The 23,119-nt window shown below is 35.7% G+C and overlaps 1 protein-coding gene across 1 annotated transcript; it reads right to left on the bottom strand.

The window, feature by feature from the left end:
* Positions 6,366 to 13,718, bottom strand: LOC107617859 (linoleate 13S-lipoxygenase 3-1, chloroplastic). The gene is made up of 8 exons (XM_016319730.2): positions 13,019 to 13,718; positions 12,554 to 12,834; positions 11,288 to 11,528; positions 10,601 to 10,933; positions 8,739 to 8,932; positions 8,207 to 8,508; positions 7,828 to 8,094; positions 6,366 to 7,356 (listed from the first exon to the last, which is right to left on the bottom strand). The coding sequence occupies exons 1-8, from the start codon at positions 13,434 to 13,436 to the stop codon at positions 6,600 to 6,602; spliced, it is 2,793 nt and encodes a 930-aa protein (XP_016175216.1). The 5' UTR covers positions 13,437 to 13,718; the 3' UTR covers positions 6,366 to 6,599.

The following is a 23,119-nucleotide window of genomic DNA, read 5'->3' as shown; positions in this document are numbered from 1 at the left end:
CGAAATACTGCTATTGAATTAGAAGCATTCGATGTAGAACCCACATTATAATCTCGAGAAAACTTAGTTTTCTGTTGTGGATTTTGAACATTATTTACTCCATTTACACCCCCAAATCGGATCTGCAGAACAAAACCACTTACTGGCGGAGTATAACGAGGAGGAAGGTCATAAGGAGGTTAACCAGCAGTTACTTGGGGCTGAATTGGTGGTGGATTACCACGTGGACAAGTATTACATCCGTTATTTCCAGCCTACACATTTGTAACCACCACACTTTCACTGATAACCACCCCTTCAGAACGTGAAGTAACGTCCGAAGGTTGTACAGTTATTGGTGCACTGTCATTAGTAGATGAACCACCATTCATATTCGACACTTCATCAGCCATGTGAACAATTCTTCCACTTTTTAATTGCATACACTAAGTGACACCAAAATCATTTGACACACTTCAAATTAAAAAACTGTCCCACCAGGCATGCCAATTTGTTTTGTCGATTTTTAACAAATCGATGGTGGTTCGATTCTAATGGTCTGCGAGCAAAACCAACTCCTCTTTTGCGAGAACCAGTTTTCTAGAAGTGTATCAAAGACCCTCGAATTAGACAAAATTAGAGGAAAAGACTGAAAAGATAACAAATAAATAAAGATTTTGAAAAATAAGAATGATTGGAATCGAAATAGTTTGCATTGAATCAAAATAAAGCAATAAAATGCTTTCGATTAGATCAAAGGACTTTGAGTTTCGAAAATAATAATATGAAAATGTAAAATTGAACAAGGAAATTAAATGTTTCTTGAAAGATAAATTTGTGAGAAAAGTAAAGTTTGCAGAAAATGTAAATGAAAAGTAAAAACAAGTGGAAGGAACCCTACAGAAAATTGACTCGAAGCAGACTCAGAAATTTATTGGGATGTGAGTGTGCGTGAGTAATTTCTGAAGCAAAGTTCTAACCTCTGTATCTTCGAATATTCTAATATTTATAGCCATTTTTTTAACCGATCAATTTGAAATGACACTCCCTCATGTGTGAAAACGTGGGTAACCGTTCCCACTCTTTTGCCTAATCATGTGACGGTTGCAGAATAACCTTCGATTTCAAAAAATCTTCAATCTTGATTATTCGAGTAACTCCTCGATTTGCTGAGCTAATCGAACTCTTACTCAATGTCCCCAAATATGCCTCCTTTGACACCAACTTCTCTTCCGAAAACTTACTTAATAATTCGAACAATCTTCTCCTTCGAATTCAATTATTTTTTACCAACAATTACAATATTTAAAAGCATATTATTTGATCCGACCGTTATAACTTAGTTGTAATCCATCTATACTTTGGTAATCACCATTATGAATGATATGTTATACATTTGAACTTTATAAAATAATCGTCTAATTGTAACTTATCATCAACTATGTAACCAATCATTTGTAGACAATAGTCTTTAATCTAGTAAGTCATCTATAAAAGAAAAAAAGAGCTACAATATGAGGTATGTTTTGAAAAGTATTGTGATATACTCAAATTAAAAATACAAGTGTTATTAATTTGAGTGTTGGAGTACTTACCTTTCGTTTGTATTCATCACATTCCAAATTTTTGATGACCTAATATATATTTCATTCACTAAAAAAGAAGTGCATTATTCAATGTCTGACTCTTCTGAGATATTCTCTGGGCCTCAGTTGAAATTTATATACGTAAATTTTTATAAATGATTTTATAATAAGTGCAATTAATATTGAGTTAAATTTCAGAGTGGTCCCTGAACTTGCACTCGAGTCTCAAAGTCGTCCCTAAACTTGCATTGGCCCCAATATTGTCCCCGAATTTAACAAAGGTGACTCAAGGTCGTCCCTGAAGCATTTTCCGGGGAATATTTCCAAACGGTGTGATGACATGGCTGTTATCATTTTTTAACTCAATTTAGTCCCTGAGTTATTTTATAACCCTAATCCCCAATTTATTATTAGAAACCATTCTGTTTCTTCTTCTCTGCTCTCCTTCGTCTTCTCTGCCATTGTTGAGCGTGATTTGAGTGGATCATGATGGGTGGAGGCAGCAACCATGTTAGTAGCTCTAGTAATCGACGATCCGAGAGAAGCTGTGGGAGGAGAACCGTCAGAAGTAATGACGAATGCCTTCCAGATAAGTATGGGTGTGGTAGCCGATCCGTCCTTAAATGGTCAGGAATGGAGGCGAATCCAGGGAGACCATTTTATGGTTGTCCTACCTACAATGTAAGTGATTTTTTTTAATGTATACAGCTAGCATCGTTGCTCTTTCAATTTGTAACATTTCTTCTCCATGGGCATGAAATATGGTTGCAGAGTGTTGGCAAGAGGTGGTGTGGTCTCTTTATGTGGGTTGACAAAGTTTTGGATGAAGAAGAAGTAAATGACAGAGATAATCGAGGCTTTGAATTAGAGGAGTGGAGGATGAAATTAGCTTGGATGATTGGAAGCTTGGAGTCTGAAATTAAGGTTCTAAAACTAGCATTTTGTGTGTTGTTAGTTATTGTTCTGGTGGTAATTGTGATTGTTGTTTGTGTAGTGTGGAAGTAGTGAAGGCCATTGTAAGACAAAAGTTGTGATTGTTGTACCCTGTGAACAAATGAAAAGAAGTGATAACACCATATTCTATTTTATTGTTGTTGTTGCTAATTATAATTTAGAAATTAAGGAATATGAAGCTAAGAGACAATAACAAGTTTTTAAACATTCCATGATAATATGCCGCTTATACTAATTGTTTCCAAATTTGTCTGTGTCAAACTAGACACTATCAAAAGGCAACACAGAGTATTTAACTTACAATCCAAAACACATACACCTGACACATGGATCTAAAAAAGCATAAAGTTCAATGTCTAAAACCAAAATGTCTCAATAGAAAATAGCAAATGGTCATTTCTTGAATTTTCTTGGTGGTTTGAACCCCGGGTTGGTACAAAATGCAGGACGTTACGCAACCTTAAAGCTATAGCTGCAGATGCACCAACTATTAGATCTATACGAGCAGTTGTTGGGGGAGGAGTGTTTGAAATTGGAACATTGGGTGGTGGAGAAGCATTTGAAACATTTGGTGGAGGAGCACCGGTTGCTGGTGGTGGGATTGAGGCTGGTTCAGATGGTGGAGGTTGTCTTCTTTTTTGTGGGAGCTTTGGTGGTCTTGCAGGTCAGGTGTTGCAAAAATCCACAGGTGCATATTCTCTTTCCAAAGTCCACTGCCATGTTGGTTGGCCATCCATGGACCTCGAATTGTTCATAGTCTGCATCTCTGGACCACATTGGCACCCAATTCTTTGATTGATTCCTGATCTTTTCCAAGCGGCTACGTTGAACAGGGGGCAGTAAGCCAACATGGTTCCTGAATTTCATTTTGTTCCGGGCTATCAAGACCCAAAATGGTCCCTTACCTTACATAAGTGACATCAAAATAGTCCCTACACATACGTAAGTGACATCAAATTAGTCCCTACACATGTATAAGTAACAGCAAATTCATCCCCACGATTTATTAAGTTCTACTTTTATCCCATTCTATCAATACAGGCAACAACAATGTATGAAACAAACCAATAGATATAGAAACAGAATCACGAAAGCAAAACATGGCTACAAAAAATACATCAACCTAAGGAGTTCAACCCTTACTAAAATACAATAACCAGTAAATAGCAAAGACATCATTACCTTTTGCATGTCCGAAATGAAACACCACCCATTTTGAAAACAGGAAATGCGTTGTCATCCTCAACTTCAGCAAATTCATCCTCTGAGTTAGTGGGTGTCTTCATTTCTTCGGAATGCTAAGAATCTGCCAAAAACGAACAATAAGAACGCAACAAGAAGATATGAAGAAAACCCTAACAAAAATTTTCAGAAAAACCACATAAGAAAAACGATGAACGAATGAATATATAACGACTCAACAATGTACAAAAAGCCATGATCAACAAAACCATAACAATCAAGATGCTTCCCGTCAGACCACTACGTGTTCAATGGAGACGAGATAATCAGAATATGCTTGCTTTCCTTGAGAGAGAAGGTCAACAATGGCAGCTCAACAATGGCAGTGAAGACGAATGAGAGCAGAGAAGAAGAAACAGAGTGGTTTCTAATAATAAATTGGGGATTAGGGTTATAAAATAATTCAGGGACTAAATTGAGTTAAAAAATGATAACAGCCACATCAGATAGCCGTTACCATTCCAACGTGGCACCTCTCCATACACATCATCACACTGTTTGGGAATATTCTCCGGAAAATGCTTCAGGGACGACCGTGAGTCACCTTTGTTAAATTCGAGGACAATATTGGGGCTAATGCAAGTTTAGGGGCGACTTTGAGGCTCGAGTGCAAGTTCAGGGACCACTCTGAGATTTAACCTATTAATATTTTGTGGTATTTTATCGAATAAATTTCTATAGTAGTATTTGAGATTCAGGTGATTAACTAATATGATCATCAATATCCCAATTTTACTATTGTAGTCTTCTATATAAAACTCCGGATATCATAGTGATCTTTGGACATTTTTTCAACAATGAGACGTGACATCTATTTGCCACGCTGAAATATCTTCTTCTTTTTCTTCCTCGTTCCCTCCCTTTCGTACTAAAGCCCCGCGGCAGTAGCCTCTACAACTTTTTCTTCTTCCCTTCCGCACCAAAGCTTCTTCTTCTTTCTCTTTTCCTCCCTCCCGCACCAAATTCCCATGGCAACAGCCTCCACAACTTTTATTCTTCCCTTATATTCTTCCTTCTCTTCTGCACCAAAGCTCCATGGCAGCAGCCTCCACAACTCATGATTCTTCTTCTTCTTTATCCTTTCCTTCCCCATATATAAACCCTGCTCAACCGACACTGCCACGTGTACCTTATCCTCGCTGGCCTTTCCCATTGCCCACGCACATTGCTCTCTTCTCACCATGTCAATTGCCTCTACCGTCACTGGCTTTCCCTCGCAAGCCTGAATGTCCTTCCTCACGTACACCCCTCACTAAGAACGGGACTTCGACAGTGGTGGCTGCACCAGAATTAAGCATCCCAGGGAAGGAAGGATCAAATTGGGTCTAGCATGGCAAAGTGAGTCCTAAATAGGAATTTTTATAGGAATCATTACTCAAATTTTTATTATGAAAAAATATTAGAATTTTATATATTTATTTAATGATAACTGAATTATAACTTGTTGATTATAATTTGTTGAAACTTGATTCTTTTTAAAATATTAGTGAAGATATCTATTTTAAATTTTAATTTTAGACTTTTGACTGTTTTATATTTTTTTATTTACATAGAATCAGTTCTATCGGTCTAATGAGTAACTTATCGGTTGAACTAATAAACTAATAAACCAGTAATCTGACCGATTCAATCACCTTACAACTATAATATGGAGGACTACAATAATAAAATTGAAAATTGGATTTCAAAAACCACATTAAGTAATCGCGTCAATCTCAGATTACTCTTATTCAATAACCGTCACTACACCACTACTCCCTCCTTAGTTCACTCTTCCAATCTCTAAGTATACTAGGTAGGAAAAAAAAGTGAAGAAATTATTCATGAAACTAACTAGTTTACCAATCCATGTTCACTGTTGATAGTTCACATTTATTAACCATATAACTTATTTGGAAACTAGAATCCAATTCTCAGTCTCCAAAATAATTCAAGCCTAAATTCCTATTTAGGACTCATAAGTCAGATTTAATTTGCACTAAAATTAGAGTAGTTTTAGCCAATTCAAGACTAAATCTTAGTACTTTTAATGAACTCATGAACCTTTTGGGCTCAGAACATTCTTCTCGTAGCCACTTCCTCGTCCCTCTCCCCGATCGAGACCAGCTGGCCTCGTATGTGGATTCGGCACTCAAATATGTTAATAATCATGGTGTATAATGTATTGGGTGGTTTATTTCCCATATATCTGAACCTATGAATTATTTGGTTGTACTCTTGTTTGGTCCATGCTTGTTATGTTTCTTTTGGTGGAGGTAGCACGACTACTGGTAGATAAGTGGTGGAGGGCATAACATTCTAATTTTGTAATTCTAATTTTGTAAAGCTATGTAACCTATATTATATTGGACCAAGGGAGAAGCAACCATTGTGCAACTTCAGTGGATGCAATGTTTGATAAGATATTGTGAACAGTGATCTCAGATATTGGCAATGGCCCAGAAGACCACACTTGGTTTTAAAATATGTTCATGCCATAGTTGCAAACAAGTACAATCACTTAACTGTGTTATGTGAATTATGATGGTTAGCTATTTGAAGTTTAGTACAATTTAATTATTCAACTAATTTTAATTTTACGAATTCATTTTCTAAGATTATAAGTCTAACTAATACACCACCGAACTCTATTTATTATTTAATAAAATATGATACATATAACCTTAGAGTATATTACCAATAACCAATATATACTAACATTAATCCAATCTAGTTACAAATTAGGCAAGCCTAGTGCTCCACATAGACCACAGACCCGTTTCCCATAATACTAACTATTTAAGCCCAACATAATTCTTTATCAAGATGCGAGACTTAACTCTTATTTATTTCCGGAATTTATGTGGACACACTATTTGGAACTCCTCTGCATGTAACACCCGGTTCAGAACTTGGTGCAAGCAACTCATAAGGCAACACTCCTGCCCCACACCGGTTCCTCAGTTTCTTATCCCGGTTCCTTCCGTCAATGACCTTCTCAATCCGTCTCATCTCAGCCGAGAACTCGTAAAAGGCCTCGACGATCTCAGCATCACCGGACCAAATGGAAGGTTGCTGCCTCTCTCCCAAGTACTCCTCGTCAGGGGAGTGAGTGGAGAGAGTGTCCACCACGGCCATGTATTTCGAAGCTTGCAACAAACTAGGCAAGGCGTTGAGAAAATACTTCTGTGGATCAGCAATGAAACTGGCATATTCTGGATCACTCTCATCCGGTATCAATCTTCGCATCAACGGGGGACGATTCGGCACGTACCCTCCATAAGGATACTGGCCAAAGTTAAGAGCAGCGTGCTGAGCAGACGCAAGCCAAATCAATGTGGTGAGTACGGTGACAAGATTCTCACTGTTGTTCAACGTGGGCCACCAGCTCTCGTGGCTGCGATCTGCGTGCCCCACGTTGATTGACTCAGAGTACCATGCTTGAAGCTCTTTATCATTGATTATAAGGCTTGAATGTGGGTAGTAATGGTTCACATAGGTGCGGACCCAGTTTTCAATTGCTGACCAGATCAAAAGACCGTCTGCAGCATAAGGGTAGTCTTCAAATACAAGCTTTAGGCCATGTGGTTGGGATGGGTCTGGTTCCGCCATTCCCCTGCATAGTGCCAACAGAAAAATCTTGGTTAGATATAGTTGCTTTTTGCAATCACCAAATAAGGCAAACACCAATTCCACAATGTTGGTCCAGTCACAATAATAGTCTATGTTATAAAAGTTCTATATTTCTCAAAGAGGAATGCTAGGGGCCAGCAACATTTGAAATTTATAGCCATCAAATAGCCATCAATGAGGCTTTTAATGGTGTGAGATTAATGTGAGATTTCATCCAATGGCTCACTCTTCTTTGATGGTTACATGCTGGCCAGAATTTGATAAAATTGCTGGCCCCGTAGACTTTTCCTTTCTCAAATTCATAATATTTACCACAACACATTGATTTTACGTTATTTTTATAAAGATATTATGTATACACAAAAAATTAGTCACTAAATATTTGTAATTATTTTATATCTTAACATGTATTCTATACGGATGACATGAAAGAAAGGAACACTAAGATATGTACCTGCGAATGAGATCAGCAGGGAGAGTATCCATGTCAAAACGCCAATAGTTTTTGTAGAAAGCAGAACTAATTTCCATGGCGTAGCGGCCAGGGGTGAAGCAATTCTCAATAATTCCATCAGCATTGATTAAGCTCTGGCGAGCCAGGGCATTGATCTCCAAAGTGTACCTCATGTGTGGATCTAACAACTTAAAAATCGGATGCATAGCACTCATTTGCCTGTGAGCAGCCAAAATAAATGGTTCCATGCAAGCATGTGTGCGTAACCTATTATATAAAAATTACACACAATAAAAATTCAAGTAAGCTACTCACTAATTAAGAGCTTATTAAGTACTTTGTAATGCACTAATGCATATTAAAGAGGGTTATAGCTTACCAATGGTTGTAAAGTTGGTGCACCCCGGCATCATTGGCACAAACATGTGCCTTAGCAAGCTGCCACATCCAATTGGTAGTTGCATCTATGGCAGGTGTGACTACGCGTTTGGACCGGGAACTTGGCCCGGCCGGAGGCAGGCTAAGTTCTATAGCCACAGGCTTGAGAGTATCAAGCGGTGTCAAGAAAAAGATTGTGCGTGTAGCATAAGCTTTTCTACCATCAAGTGCATTAATCCTTTCAAGAAATGGAAGGTAAACATCATGATAATCTATTATGAACAGCTTATTTTCATCTATTGCCTGCAGCAGAGAATAGAAACATAATTGAATTTAGTATCATCAAGTAAAGAACTAATTAACAGAAAAAAATATATAAATCACGTACACATTAAAAACGAAGTGATTGGTAAAACTCATGCAGTATAGTTTTCGTCAAATTACTTGACATGTTTAACTAAATTACAATCTAATAATTTTCAACTATCAACTTCGCATGCAGTTAGATATTTAATAAGACTTTGAAAGGGTACCTGTTGCACAGTCATGCCGTTGAGTTGGTTTAGAATATGCTCTTCTTTAAGAGCAGACTCTTGGGGACCATATATTTGCGGGTCAAGCTTGCTAACCGGTGGAAAAACTTGAAGCCTCTCAATGCCAATAGGGTTGACTCCTGCAATTGCTTGGCGGGCAAATTCGTCATCTCGCAGCCACGCAAATTTGTCCTCTGCAAGTTACACATGTGAGATAATTAATTTAATTAATTTAATAATAATAAAGGCTATAAGACGATGTATCATTTCTGTTTGACAATTTTTTAAATAAAAAGCACACATAAATTATTCCCGCATGCCGCATGTGAAACATTAAAAAAAGAAATCAAGTTGAAAATTGGATGCAGGTTTTGCTAAATGCCTATGGATATAAACCTTTCAGAAAGAACATACATAAAAGACAGATACTTTTCCTTTTTTCAAAGTGTAGAAATTAACTGATTAACATTAAAGCACAAATTGCATATCGTAGTGGTCCTCTTTCGTTATCGGTCGAATAAATCATATTGCGAGCGCTATGCAATAGCATTAAAACTCACCTACTTTCAATTAGGCACGCTCAGCCAAATAAATGGTAGGTAAGGAAAAGAAAAATCAGTTGACATAAGATCAAATTTGGACATATCTAAATTCTCTGTTATTAATGAGAAATGTCTGTCCCAGAAATAATTAAGTACGAAATGTTATTTTTAGGATTAAGTACGATTTTGGTCTCTAAGGTAGGAGTTGAAAATTTGTTTCGTTCCGACTTTTTTTTTTTTGCTACAAAATGTCCCTAAAGTTTAACTTAGTTTTAAAATTGTTTTTTTTTACCAAAACTTTAATTTTTATTACCAAATTACCCCTAACTAAATATTTAAAAAAAAAGAAAAAAAAAAGAAAGAAAACAAAGGAGAAGGAGAAGGGGGGAATGCCAGCAAAACCACCGAAACCACCGAAACCACCGTCCACCACCGCTGCAGCTCCTCTCCATCGTCGCACCAGTACAACCGCAGTTCACTGGCATCACCGCTGGCTTGGATTCGCGTCACTGCGAGCAGAGGGAGAGAGAAAGAGAAGCGCAGAGGAAGAGAAGAGAGGCACGGAGGCGCTGAGGAAGACCGCATTCAGCCGCGAACCGCTGACGAGTAAGGTCACGTTGTCCCGTCGCCATCAAGCCCTGTTGTTGCTTCTGCTTTCTGCTTCTACTTTTGCCTTCTGCTCCTACTTCTACTTCTATTTTTACTTTTGTTGTTGCTGTTGTTGATTCACCATTCACCATTGTTGTTGTTGTTTTATTGTTGTTGATTCTACTTCTATTTTTGCTTTTGTTGTTGTTGATTCTGTTTTGGCTTTTGTTGTTGTTGTTGTTGATTCACTATTATTGATGTTGTTGATTCTACTTCTGCTTCTGTTTCTTCTTTTGCCTCTGCTGCCTCTGCTTTGTGGTTAATTTTGGGAAAGAAGGGGGAAAGATATTTTCGTCCAAAAGACAATTTTAAAACTAAGTTAAATTTTGGAGGCCATTTTATAACAAAAAAGGCTGGGACAAAACAAATTTTCAGTCCCTACTTTAGGAATCAAAATCGTACTTAACCTTTATTTTTATTACTTCGATTCACACCTAGAAATCTACTATATACCTTTCCTTTTTAAATAGATAGACCAAAATATTCACACGCTAACGAAAGACATGTCTATTTTTAGTTTAATTTCTTTTGGTGCAAGTATAATTTTTGAAATCAATTATTTACCTATCATTCTGTATCTTTATTTTTCTCCTCCTCACTATACAATTTTTTTATCCAAAATTCAAACAAATAAAACTCAAAAACTATTGACATGAACAAAGGAATACTCACTGGATATAATCTTGGGAGTGTCATATTTAAGAAGTCCCTGGCTTGATTCCTGGATCTTGCTAACCACATTTGGCAAAGGAAGTTTCTTTAAAACATCATCTTGTAAACCCAACTGAATCAGTAACCCTTTACTGTAAAGACCATCAACATCTGAGAAATCATTGAAATCTTGATTATCAGCAGAGATACTAGCTTTAAGCCCAGGAATCAAGTTATGGAGAACAGCCTTGAGTCTCTTCACAGAAAATGTGTTCTGCTTAGACTCTTCAAATCGTTCGTCCCGAGGGACGTACATCGGATTTGGTTTCTCTAAACGGCTCTCTGCAAACATGTCTGCCAGATGCAATCACATAATACTTTGTGATCAGTAAAGCATAGTATTATATCCAAAAATTCAGTCTAGATGCAAATGATCATAAATAACTCATATTATGAATGTCAAGTTAACTAATTGCATAAATAGGATATCACCAATATTTGCTTGCTTATTGAGAAAATTTAATACATGTTTCAAAACCTTCTACCGTCCCATAGTTATTAATACAGTTGTCTTCTTATGAAGTTGACAATTTAGTCAAACACATTAAATCATTTAATAGTGTTTGAGAATTAACTTCGCATGAAAACAACTGCATACGAGTCTCCACCCTAATGTAATTCAAAAGGTAGAAATCTCAAAGGATTTACCAGTGTCAGATGGGAGACGGCCAGTACGACACCGTCTTGGGTAGGGATACTGCTCAGATCCTCCAATTGTTGGTCTTGCAAACTCAGGTGCTCTGTCCGGGTTTCCAAGATCATTGTATGTATCAAAGTCATATATTCTATCAGACAAGTTTCTAACTCCTTTTCCATCGCCTCTGAGATTCCTCAGCTCCTTTTCCCTCAAAAATCTAAGACCAGCAGGTGTATCTCCAGGCAAGTAGGGCTGAACAAATGAATCACAAAAACATAACAATAACTGTTATTTGACATGAGAATAAAAGTGCTACTATTTGATTTACTTGATAATTTTAGAAAACTATATTTTGGTCGGCTTTACTTCTTAAAATAAATTATTCATTTGTTTTTAAAATTTTTATTTTAATAACTACATAATAATTTTAATTTTATAAAACTTTTTTGAGTGTATAATCTAAATCCAATAATAAATATTCATACACCAAATGAAGAGATGATAAAAAAGGTCATGGCCTAATTGGCTATCTGTTCAGTATTCTTTCTTTGCCGTTTACTATTCAATATTCTTTCTAGACAGGACTGCTATAGGAAACAAAAATTAAAATAATAAAAATAATAAAAGTATATTAACTATTCAACTAAACTACTTGCTTATATAACTAATATTCAAAAATTCATTATTTCATAGAAAATTGTAAATCAAAATAGAATAATATCAGATAAAAATGTTCATTCTTTACTATTTTTCACTTTTTAATTTATATATAAAAGAAAAGTAGTGTAGGACGTAATTATAGAGTGTATGAGTGTTTTACGCAGCTGTAGTGTTAGGAACAAAAATCGGACCGTCGGATTTTTGGGTACAGGACCCTTCGATTTGTGTTTAAAAAATTAAAAAAATTTGGAGTACATCCGATTTGTGTATTCCAAATTTTTTTAATATTTTAAACACAAATCGAAAGCCTCCAACTTGTGTACTCTAAATTTTTTTAATTTTTTAAACATAAGTCGGATAGCTCAATTTGTGTATCTCCCATAATTTTCAAAAACACAACAGATTACAATATTAAGATATATTTCTCATCCCATTCCATATATAAATTTTTTAGTCGCTATTTTATTCTAAATATATTAAAAAGTATATTAAAAATGCTAATAATTTGAACCTTAATGGGAAGCATATGGAACTCCTTAATTAAAAATTTCTTGGCTGCATAGTAATTAAGGCATACTATTGTTGTCATAAATTTTGGAAAGTTGACGAGAGATTACCTTGTTGGAAAAGAATATCCTTTTTCCAGGATGATCTTTTCGTACTTGTACCCATGAATTGCAAGGGAAATGAACAGGTCCAGTGGCAAACCCTTCAATTGTTATGCATTCCAAGAAGAACTCTTGTTGATGTTTATTCGACACAGTTATTGCTCCTGGCTCTCCGAAATTAGAGTCAACCATGTACTCCGCTGTGTAATTAACTCTCTCTGCTTTAACATTGATCTTCTTCGACCAATCTTTCAGCACTGCTTCGTTGCTTTTCTTCGCCGCCTTCGTTTCTGCAACACACCAAAATCAATAACAGACTCGTGTAGTTTGCAAAATATTTTCAAGAATGCAAAAACATTCCGGGAACTAGGGAATATTTCTCAAAAGATAAGAAAGAGTTGACTTTCTATTTTTGAGAAAAAAAATAAAAGAGGAAATACAGATTCTTAAAAGTTATAATTAACAAGGTCTTACTTGGATCAATCTCAGTGCTAATAAGTTCCAGAACAATATTCTGTCCAATATTGTCAGTAAGAGCATCAAAATGCTTCACAAGAGTCTCTTTAAAACCTTCTTTGATCTTGTTTCTCACAGTCACCACAGCTCTAACTCTGAATTTCACCGGTTTCTCAGAGGGTACCACGGAAACAGGAACAGGCACAGACGTAGTAGAAGAAGACGAAGTGGAAGATGAAGAAGAAGAAGAGGAGGAAGAGGAGGAAGAGGAAGGGTCCCTCAGCAAATCTTCACTTAAAGCTGCCACAGGAAACTTTACAGCTTTCCTCAACCTCACCAACACAGGGCTTACCAAGAATGGCGATTGATTCTGTTTTAAACTGTTACGTAGAAGGACTCTTGATGAAGAAGCCATGATTTCATTCGCAAAGGCCATGGCTTCAGTTGATGTTGTTGATTCTCTCTCTTTCTCTTTTAATTTCACTGTTCACTGTTTCTCTTCTCTCTCTGCTATGGAAAAGTGGGATCACTGTGGAAGATGTTAGTGGCCTGTTGGTTGGAATGGAATGAGCTGGCTCTTATTTCTTTTATATAGGGAAGAGCGAAGGAAATTTAAATTAAACAAAATATCAAATAACAAGAAAAAAAACAAAAGTGGCAAAAACATGAATCTCACTACACCGTCCATCTCACACGTTTTTAAATAATTGCCAGAAAAATTAGAAAAATTTGTGATTTGTATTTGTAAACCTACAGCTATGTGGTCTGTTTTATTGGCTCTGATTTGTCATTTGTTTCCGTGGAACACTAATGGGATCCTTTTTACTACTCTAATCGTCATCAATATTGGTACTCTTGACTTCAAAATTGAATGAATTGCGAGTCAAAAACATGTGCAGGTTTCCAAGTTAAAAACGCGGTGTTCAAGAACCTAACCCTAAAGTGGACTTGCAACTTTGTAAACACTTTGTGTACACGTTTCTTCTTAGTTTACTCGTGTCCTAATGAAATATATTGTGGATATTATAAATTTAGTATTTCAATGTCTAGTAAGAATTTATATTTTTTAGTTGATATTAGATTAATTTTACTAGGAGTTATGTTACGTGTACACCCAAATCAGTCACTAAAATGAGCTATTAATATAAAATACATATTAAAATATAAATACACATTGAAAATAAATTAAACCACATATATATATACATAAATACATTGTTAACTGATTTTAATAACTAATTTTAGTATACAAATAATATTTCTCCTTTAAAAACATACGTTATTTTCCTAAATGCGTTATTTTGCATGTATTATTTTCCTAAAAAATAAAAATTACAAATAGTTCATTTGAGTGCCGCTGCTCATAAAGTTATCGAAAACCAATTTGTTGGGAAAAAAAACCTTCCAATTTCCATGTTTCTGGATAATTCTCTTTTAGAAAAAAAAAAAATAGAAGAGGTAACGAGAAATTTTAGTATTTCAAAGAATAATAATTAAATAAAAATTAATTTTAGCATATAAATTAATTTAAATTTGTTTTTAAAATTAAAATTGATTTTATTTTTGTGAACTCAATTAAATTGATGAACTACATTATAAATTAGTTTAAATTTAATTTGTTATGTGAAAAATAATTTGGTTTAATTTAGTATAGTTTGAATTCAATTCATGAAAAAATTAAACCATAAACACTTATCCAAAATTAAAGTGGCTAGATTAGATCTTCTTAATTTATTTTTATTTGAAGAGGTAAAATGTGATCTTTCATTATACATTTCATAGATGAGACAAAAAAATATTAAAATATATTAAAATATTAAAAATCACACTTTACTCTTTTAATTAAAAAAAAGTTTATTTATTTATAAAAAAATTACATTACTTTAAGTGTAAAATTATTAAAAAAATTATTTTATTTAGAATGAAAGTAATGTGATTAAATGTAATTTATTTAGATGTGATTAAAAAATAATTGAATACTATATACAGTAAAAAATTGATATTATTGAAGGATAAAATTAAAATTTATTTCTATGTATCGTTTTTGTCCCCAACGTTTTCGTCCTATTTAAGTCTCTAACGTTTCAAAATCGTCTCAATTTTGTCCCACCGTCAATTCTGTTAACGGATCCCTAACGGCAAGACAACATTGAGCCAATTTTGAAATGTTAGAGACTTAAATAGGATGATTGAAATGTTAGGGACAACTTTGAGACTTATCCCAAACGTTGGGGATAAAAACGATACTTTACTCTTAATGAAATAAGCATTTAATTACAAGCTTACACTTAGAATCTGTTTAAACTGTGCAACAGAAACTTTATGAGACAATTCCGTTTTGTCTCCTAAATATTAGAAAACAAAACTTAGAGAAGGAGAAGAAGAATAACACAGGCATGTATCCTGGTTCAGTTGCCTTGTACAATGCAACCTATATCCAGCCTCCACCACAACAGTGGTGGAATTTTCACTATAGTTAAAGTATTACATACACCAATTTCTTAGGATTCACACAATCCTTTCTCTCTCAAGTTCTAATCTAACTTGACTTGGTTATGCTAATACCTAACTCTTCACTCTAAGTGCTGACCCAACTTAGAAAGGGGCACCTCACAGGTACAAGATACAAGACATATGAAACAACCTAAAGAAATCTGAAATCACTCTAGATTTTTCTCTCAAGTGTTTTACTCAACCTTTTGTCACTCATTGGCTTTTTCTTGAGCTCTCTTTTTTATCCTTTTACCACTCAAGAAATTACAGAAAGATATACATTGAAAATAAAATACAAACTGTGAAATATGAAGGAGATTAATGCATCAACAGCCTCTGTTACTATAAATTGAACCAGATTCAGCTGACTCTGATTGAGTTCTTTGTCTTAGCGGAATGCTTCTTTAACTTAGAAAACACTGTCCAAAGTTGATGAACTCTTCATAGAGAAGCTCTTCAGAATAAAACTCAAAATCTGGTTCTCTCTCCTTATGTTCAGAAAGATGAAAATGTTTCTTTTGTACCTCTTTCCAAGTTGCTGTGTTGCTCTCTTCCGAGTCAACTATTCGAGCTGTGTGCTTTCCAAAATTGTCATTTCACTTTCTTCCATTAACCCCCAAATTAGGGATATCAGAGCTGGTCCTTTTGCTTTGACCAAGTGCCTTAGATCAGCAAAGAGAAATGTTTCAATGGTAAACTTGAATCTGAACCATTGAGCAAGTGCTTTGTCCCCAAGAAATAATTTTAGCCTTTGATTCACAACAGTGATTATCAGAGAACACTTTTTCATTTATCCCAAATTAGAGTTGTAGAAAATTGGAGAAGGAGTGAAGAAAGTAAATTGCATGCAAATGGAAATAAATTACCTTTAGCTTAATATGGTTTGATTTGGGCGATTAGACATTTGCTTTTTGATTAAGCTTTCTCTTTCTTTCTTCTCTGGTAAAGGAATGCAAAAGGAGAAGCTCTCTCTTTCTCTTTGATTCTAACTGAAGCCAGCTTGAGAATGATGGCTTTGGAAGGCTTTCACTTGGATCAAGCGTCTTGGGCTTGAAATTGCTTCACTTACCTTTCAGCCCATGTGATCTCTTAGTTATTTTTCATTTGGGCTTTGTTTATGCATTTTGTATGCTTCAACAACTTCTGTTTGGGCTATTGCAACTATTTTATTTCTTTGGCCTGCAACACTAATCAAACCTAATTGGGTATTTAACCCAATAAAATAAAGTTTGTCATCATCAAATTAAACTTAGTTATTTACTTAACTCAACAATCTCTCCATTGATGACAAACATAATTGAAACATTGATCAAAGGGATTGAATTTGAATAAGGTTAAAGATCTTTCTTTTAGATGATGTTACTTGCATTTGAATTGCTCCCCCTTTCTTTTTCAAGAGTTGCTCCCCCTAAATTTGTGCTCTTCTTTCCGATTTACATATTCTCATAGAGAACACAATAATATACTATATACAATATCTTGTCCATGGATGAAGCAAACAGCAAGAGTAGCAAAAGCAAAATAGAGCAACAAAGATACATGCAACATGCAACAGATACACAATAAATACAAGCTACTACTATACTACTACTCCCCCTTTTGTCATCGAGGGAGGAAATGTAAGCAATACCAATGCTGCAACTTAAAGCCTGCAACAAACTATTAATGCAAAGTTCAAACATCTAAATAACTAAAATTAAAGGTAACAGTTGTTAAATGGTTTACAGTCATCCGAGACAAAATAAAAGGAAGTCAAAAAGTAAAAGACAAGAGTTTTTATGAGACAAAAGTAAATAAAAGGCTGCAGCAACACGAGATCTTTTCAAGCATCCGAACCATCTTCTTCAGAAGCAGCATCGTCTTCAGGATCAGTGGCAACATTGTCATCCTCTTGGAGGTTATCAATGAATTTCAAGAAGACTGCCACTCTATCTCTGGATTTTCTGAGGAAGTTTTCATGCTTGGTGGCAAGTTTCCTTTGCTCTTTACTTATAGCAATTAGATGGTTTGATTGAGAGACAAATTCTTGCATCACATCCTTAACAACTCCATACAAAACAGATTTGTGTCCAGTGGAGGTTGAAGTGCCCGTGGTAGAGGAAGGAGGAGTGTCATCAAGAACAGATTCATCATCATCATCATCAAGAACCACCATTTCAGAACGAGTAGGTCCCTTTTTCTGCTGTTTCACTGAACTACCTCCTTTTAGATATGAGTGTTGATGAGAGAACTTTTGCGTGGTCTAGAAATTTGCGGATAAATCCTCGTTGCAAGTATAGTTTCTAAACCTTCAAAAGTCCTTTCATACAAACGTTTTGGTTATCACAAGTAACAAACCCCTTTTTAAATTGATAACCGAGTATTTAAACCTCAGGTCGTCTTCTCAAGGAATTGTAGGGAGGTATGTTCTTATTATTGGTTATGAGTTTGTAAATTGGGGGGGGGGGTTTAATTTATAAGATAAAAAGCAAGAATAGTAAATGGCAAGAAAGTAATATTGTATTAAATTAAATAAATAATAAAACTTTTGGCAAGGTATAAGAACTGGAAGTCCTATCCTGGTTATCCTTATCAATTGTAATGAGAATTGGATTCTTCTCCCACTTTGTTAACCTCTAACTATGAAGATAAGTTAAGTGGATGAATTAATTCTGGTTCCTCAGGTCCTAGTCTTTCCTTGGGAAAGGCTAGAGTTATTGGAACGTGAATTAATGAAATGAAGAAATTTAATTTTCAATCAACAACGAGTTTGATAACTCAAGTGTCTCCAATGACTCAACCAAAGCCAAAAGGGAAAAAAGTCTACTTGAATGAAAATAATTTGGATAAACAAAGAGCATTAATAAATTAAAGAGAGCAATCATAAGTCTGAAATACCTCAAATTATATTAAATAAAGAAATCAATTCATAACATGGAAAAGTTCATAAATTAAATTGGGAAAATAAATAAAAATAAAGAACCTGGGATTGAGAGTCACTCCTAAAACTAAAAGAAATCCTAAATCCTAATCCTAAGAGAGAGGATAGAACCTTTCTCTCTAAAAACTACATCTACTCCTAAAATTGTAAAATATGAAAAGCCTCCTCTAAATGGATGCATTCCCCCACTTTATAGCCTCTAATATGTGTTTTATGGGCTGCAAACTGGGTCAAAAACAGTCCAGAATTCGCTGGTTTCGAATTTTGCCATGCTAGTTTTTCGTCACTGCGATGCGGCCGCATGAATCACGCGGTCGCGTCACCTAGCATCAGGAGAACTATAGCATATTATATATCAAATCGAAGCCCAGGACGTTAGCTTTCAAACGCAACTGGAACCACGTCATTTGGACCTCTGTAGCTAAAGTTATAGCCGTTTGAGTGCGAAGAGGTCAGGCTGGACAGCTTAGCAATTTCTCCAACTTCTTGTATTCCTTCCACTTTTGCATGCTTCCTTTCCATCCTCCAAGCCATTCCTGCCTTATAATATCTGAAAACACTTAACACACATATCAAGGTATCTAATGGTAATAAGAGAGGATTAATAATAAGCAAATATAAGATCAAAGAAGCATGTTTTCAATCAAAGCACATAATTAGGAAGGCAAATGTAAAACCATGCAAATATTATGAATAAGTGGGTAAAGAGTAGATAAAAACCACTTAATTGAGCACAAGATAAACCATAAAATAGTGGTTTATCAAGTGTCTATTTTCATATGTCTCATTTGACAAGTCAACACCAAAATGTTCAAAAATACAGGTTAAGAACATGCCATAAGGAAGAGCTTTATCTTTCTCACTTCTAACATAATCAAACATATACCTTACCATTAAATATGCAAAAGAGATTTCAGTTTTTGTTAGAATAGTATATAAAACTAAAGTATCACAGAAGAACACCCTTTGATATGAGCCACTCTGAAGAAGGATGATATGGTTCACTATGCGATGCAATTGAGCACGAGTGTAACCCAGGGCTTTGTGAGTAGGAGTGATGCCATCAATCAAAGAAATGTATTTACATACATAGGCTAGAGCATCATTGCAAGAGAGATCTACCCCCATCATCCCACTTACCAGAGGTGTAAACACAAGCACCAACATCAGTGTATTTCAGAGAATCACTGATGGTTTCCTCGTTCAGAACGAGGTCACGGCCTTTTACATAGGAATGAACACTTCCCTCATAATAAGTCATATTTGCATAAAACTGCTTGACTAAAATAGGGTAGACTGGTTTTCTGATTTTAAAAATATGGTTTTAGTCCAGAAATTCAAAATTTTCAGCAAAAGCAAAACTTTTCTTTTTCAGATTTGGTAAATCAACCAAAAGGGTGGGACATATGGTATGGTGAGCAATAACACCATCATAGAAGTCATTGTTCATGGAAGATCGAAATTGGTGAGGATTATAGTTTGAGTGAGAGGTCATAAAGTGTGATTTGTGTGCAAAAGGATCAATGGAGGTTTCTTTAACTAATTTTAGAGGGATGCAAGCGTTACCTCTTTGAGGACGAGAGGGAGCAGGCCTAGGCTTAGGACGAGAGGGTTCGGGCACAGGTTCCTCAGCAGCAGGGCATTTTCCTTTCGAAGTGCTTGGCTTGGATAGAGCACTTGGTGGTGCCGTCGGCTTGGCAGAAGAGGGGAACCTTGGAGTAGTTTTGATCCTTGCCATTGGATCGGTACAAGGAGAAGAAGTAGGAGGAGATGGAGCTGGTGTGAAGGTCTGATCTTTGGAGCAAGTAGTGTGTTTAGGGTTCTCTGGTAGTTTGAGAATCTTTTCATGAGGACCTCTTTGAATGATAATTTTCTTCCTCATTAGAATGAAACCTGGTTTCGAATGAAGAGAAGCACTAATGGTAGTGGGAAAGAAACAAGGAGGTAGTGGAAGAATTTATGAAGAGGGAGGTTTGGTAACTGCCACAAGAGAAGAGGTTTCTTGAAACCATACAACTGCATCACTATGACTAGACATTGAAAAGACTTGACATCACAAAAAGGTGATTTGATTTTATTAAAATATATTAGGTAAAATAGAAATGATTTTAAAATTGAAAACTTTTGACTAAAAGACAAAAATAAAGTATAACACATGGATAATGTAACACTCATTGAGCCCGGAAATGGTAGTGTTTAAGGAAACATGTTGGGCCACTGTGTCTCTGAACTGAAGGGTTGGCCCAGAAGATTCAGAACGTGCCATTTGAGCCCAGAAAGAAAAATGTTTAGGAAAATGGTTCTTCATGTGCCCAGAATTGTCTCATCCTAACCTGAGAGACAAAAACTTCAACAAACACATCAGCAATGTGCAAACAATGAACTACGACTTAAAATCCCTAGATTAATCCTAAGCTTGCAAAATATGTCTTTAGCTAGAGGTTTGGTGAAAATATCTGCTAATTGATCTTCTGATTTAACAAATTGAATGCTAATATTCCCCTTTTGAACATGTTCTCTTATTGAGTGAAAAACTGGGTTTTTGGAAATATTTATGGCACACATATTGTCATATAACAAGGGAATATTTTCAGCATTTAATTTATAATCAGCAAGTTGTGTTTTCAACCAAATAAGCTGAGAACAACATGAAGAAGCAGCAACATACTTAGCCTCTGTAATGGATAATGCCACTGTGGACTGCTTCTTACTTGACCGTACGTTTAGAGACTTTCCAAGGAAACAACATATGCCTGATGTGCTCCTTATATCCACTCTATCTCCAGCAAAATCTGCATCACAATAACCAACTGCAAAAAACTCATCAATCTTAGGGTACCATAACCAAAATTGGATGTACCATGAACATATCTAATGATCCTTTTAACTATTGAAAAATGTGATTCTCTTGGTTTTGATTGGAATCTTGAACATATTCCAACACTTTGCACAATATCAGGTTTAGAAGAAGTTAGGTACATAAGAGATCCAATCATTCCTCTATACCTAGTCTCATCAACATCTTTCTTAGTCTCTCCCTTTTCTAATTTAGAATTAGGGTGCATGGAAGTTTCCATGGGTTTGGCATTTTCCATACGAAATTTCTTAATTACTTCTTTGGCATACTTCTCTTGATGAATAAAAATACCATTTTCAGTTTGCTAAATTTGAAGCCCAAGGAAAAATTAAGTTCACCTATCATACTCATGTCAAATTCACTTGTCATGAGTTTTCCAAAATCAGCACAAAGGGTCTCATTTGCTAATTCAAAAATAATGTCATCAATATAAATTTGTACTAGAATGAAAGAATCATTAGAATTCTTAATAAATAGAGTAGTGTCTGTGGTGCCTCTTTGAAAACTATTTTTTAAAAGAAAAGAGCTAAGTCTCTCATACCAAGCACTAGGAGCTTGTCTTAATCCATAGAGAGCTTTTGATAGTTTGAAAATATGGTTAGGGAATTTCTTATTTTCAAACATAGGTGGCTGTGCCACGTACATTTCTCTATCTATTACACTATTTAAAAATACACATTTCACATCCATTTAATACAATTTAAAACCACAATGAGCAGCATAGGCTAGAAGAAGTCTTATAGCCTCCATTCGGGCAACAGAGGCAAAGGATTCATCAAAGTCTATTCCTTCCTCTTGATCATATTCTTGTGCCACTAATCTTGCTTTATTTCTAAAAATGCTTCTATCTTCACCCAACTTGTTTCTAAAGATCTATTTTGTGCCTGTCACTTTCTTTCCACTTGGCTTTAGAACTAGTGTCCAAACTTAGTTCTTTTCAAATTCACCAAGCTCTTCCTTGGCCTTTACCCAAGAGGGGTTTCCTTGATGTTTTGTGGCTCCATTTGAGAGAGAAAAGAAATGTTTGTTTCTTCATTTGCCTTTCTAGTGGAAGAACGAGTTTTGACACCTTGTGAGACGTCCCCAATGACAAATTCCTGTGGGTAGTTCTTTATTAGGAATCTCCACTCACGAGGTCTTGTGGACTTAGAAGCAGATTCGATCACTAAGGGATTCAGGGAACTGGTATTTTCAGAATTTTTGCCAGTTTCATGAGACAAAATAGAATTGTCTCCTTGATAAATCCATATTTTATGATATATTTTGTGCTTAATCTGAGTGATTTATTCAATCCTTCACCCACTTATTCATATTATTTGCATGGTTTTACTTTCCCTTCCTTATTATCTGATGTATGTGAAAAACATGTTTCCTATGCTTTAAAATTAATTATTTTAATTACCTTTATTTCCATTCAATGCCATGATTAGTGTGTTGAGTAGTTTCAGATCTTCTAAGGCAGGAAGGACTCAAAGGATGGAAAAGAAACATACAAAAATGGAAGGAAAGCATAAAACGGAGTTTGTGAAGAAACTGGCATCCACGCGATCGCATGGGCGACGTGGACGCATGCCAAGCGCGAAGAAGCAGCGACGCGGCCGCATGACTGACGCGACCGCGCACCTTAAGCAGAACACATATGACGCGGTCGCATGACTGACGCGACTGCGTGACAATGACAACTCCGAATGACGCGACTGCGTGACCCACGCGGACGCGTGTCAGAGGCCACGCACCAGAAATTGCAGAAAATGCTCCCAGCAAATTCTGAAGCCCTTTTTGGCCCAAATCCAAGTCCAGAAGGCATAGACCAGAGGTTATGAAGTAGGGGAATGCATCCATTCAAGAG

Source organism: Arachis ipaensis, chromosome B09 (genome assembly GCF_000816755.2).
Source record: "Arachis ipaensis cultivar K30076 chromosome B09, Araip1.1, whole genome shotgun sequence".
Lineage (NCBI taxonomy): Eukaryota > Viridiplantae > Streptophyta > Magnoliopsida > Fabales > Fabaceae > Arachis > Arachis ipaensis.
This window is presented reverse-complemented; position numbering and strand designations above follow the sequence as displayed.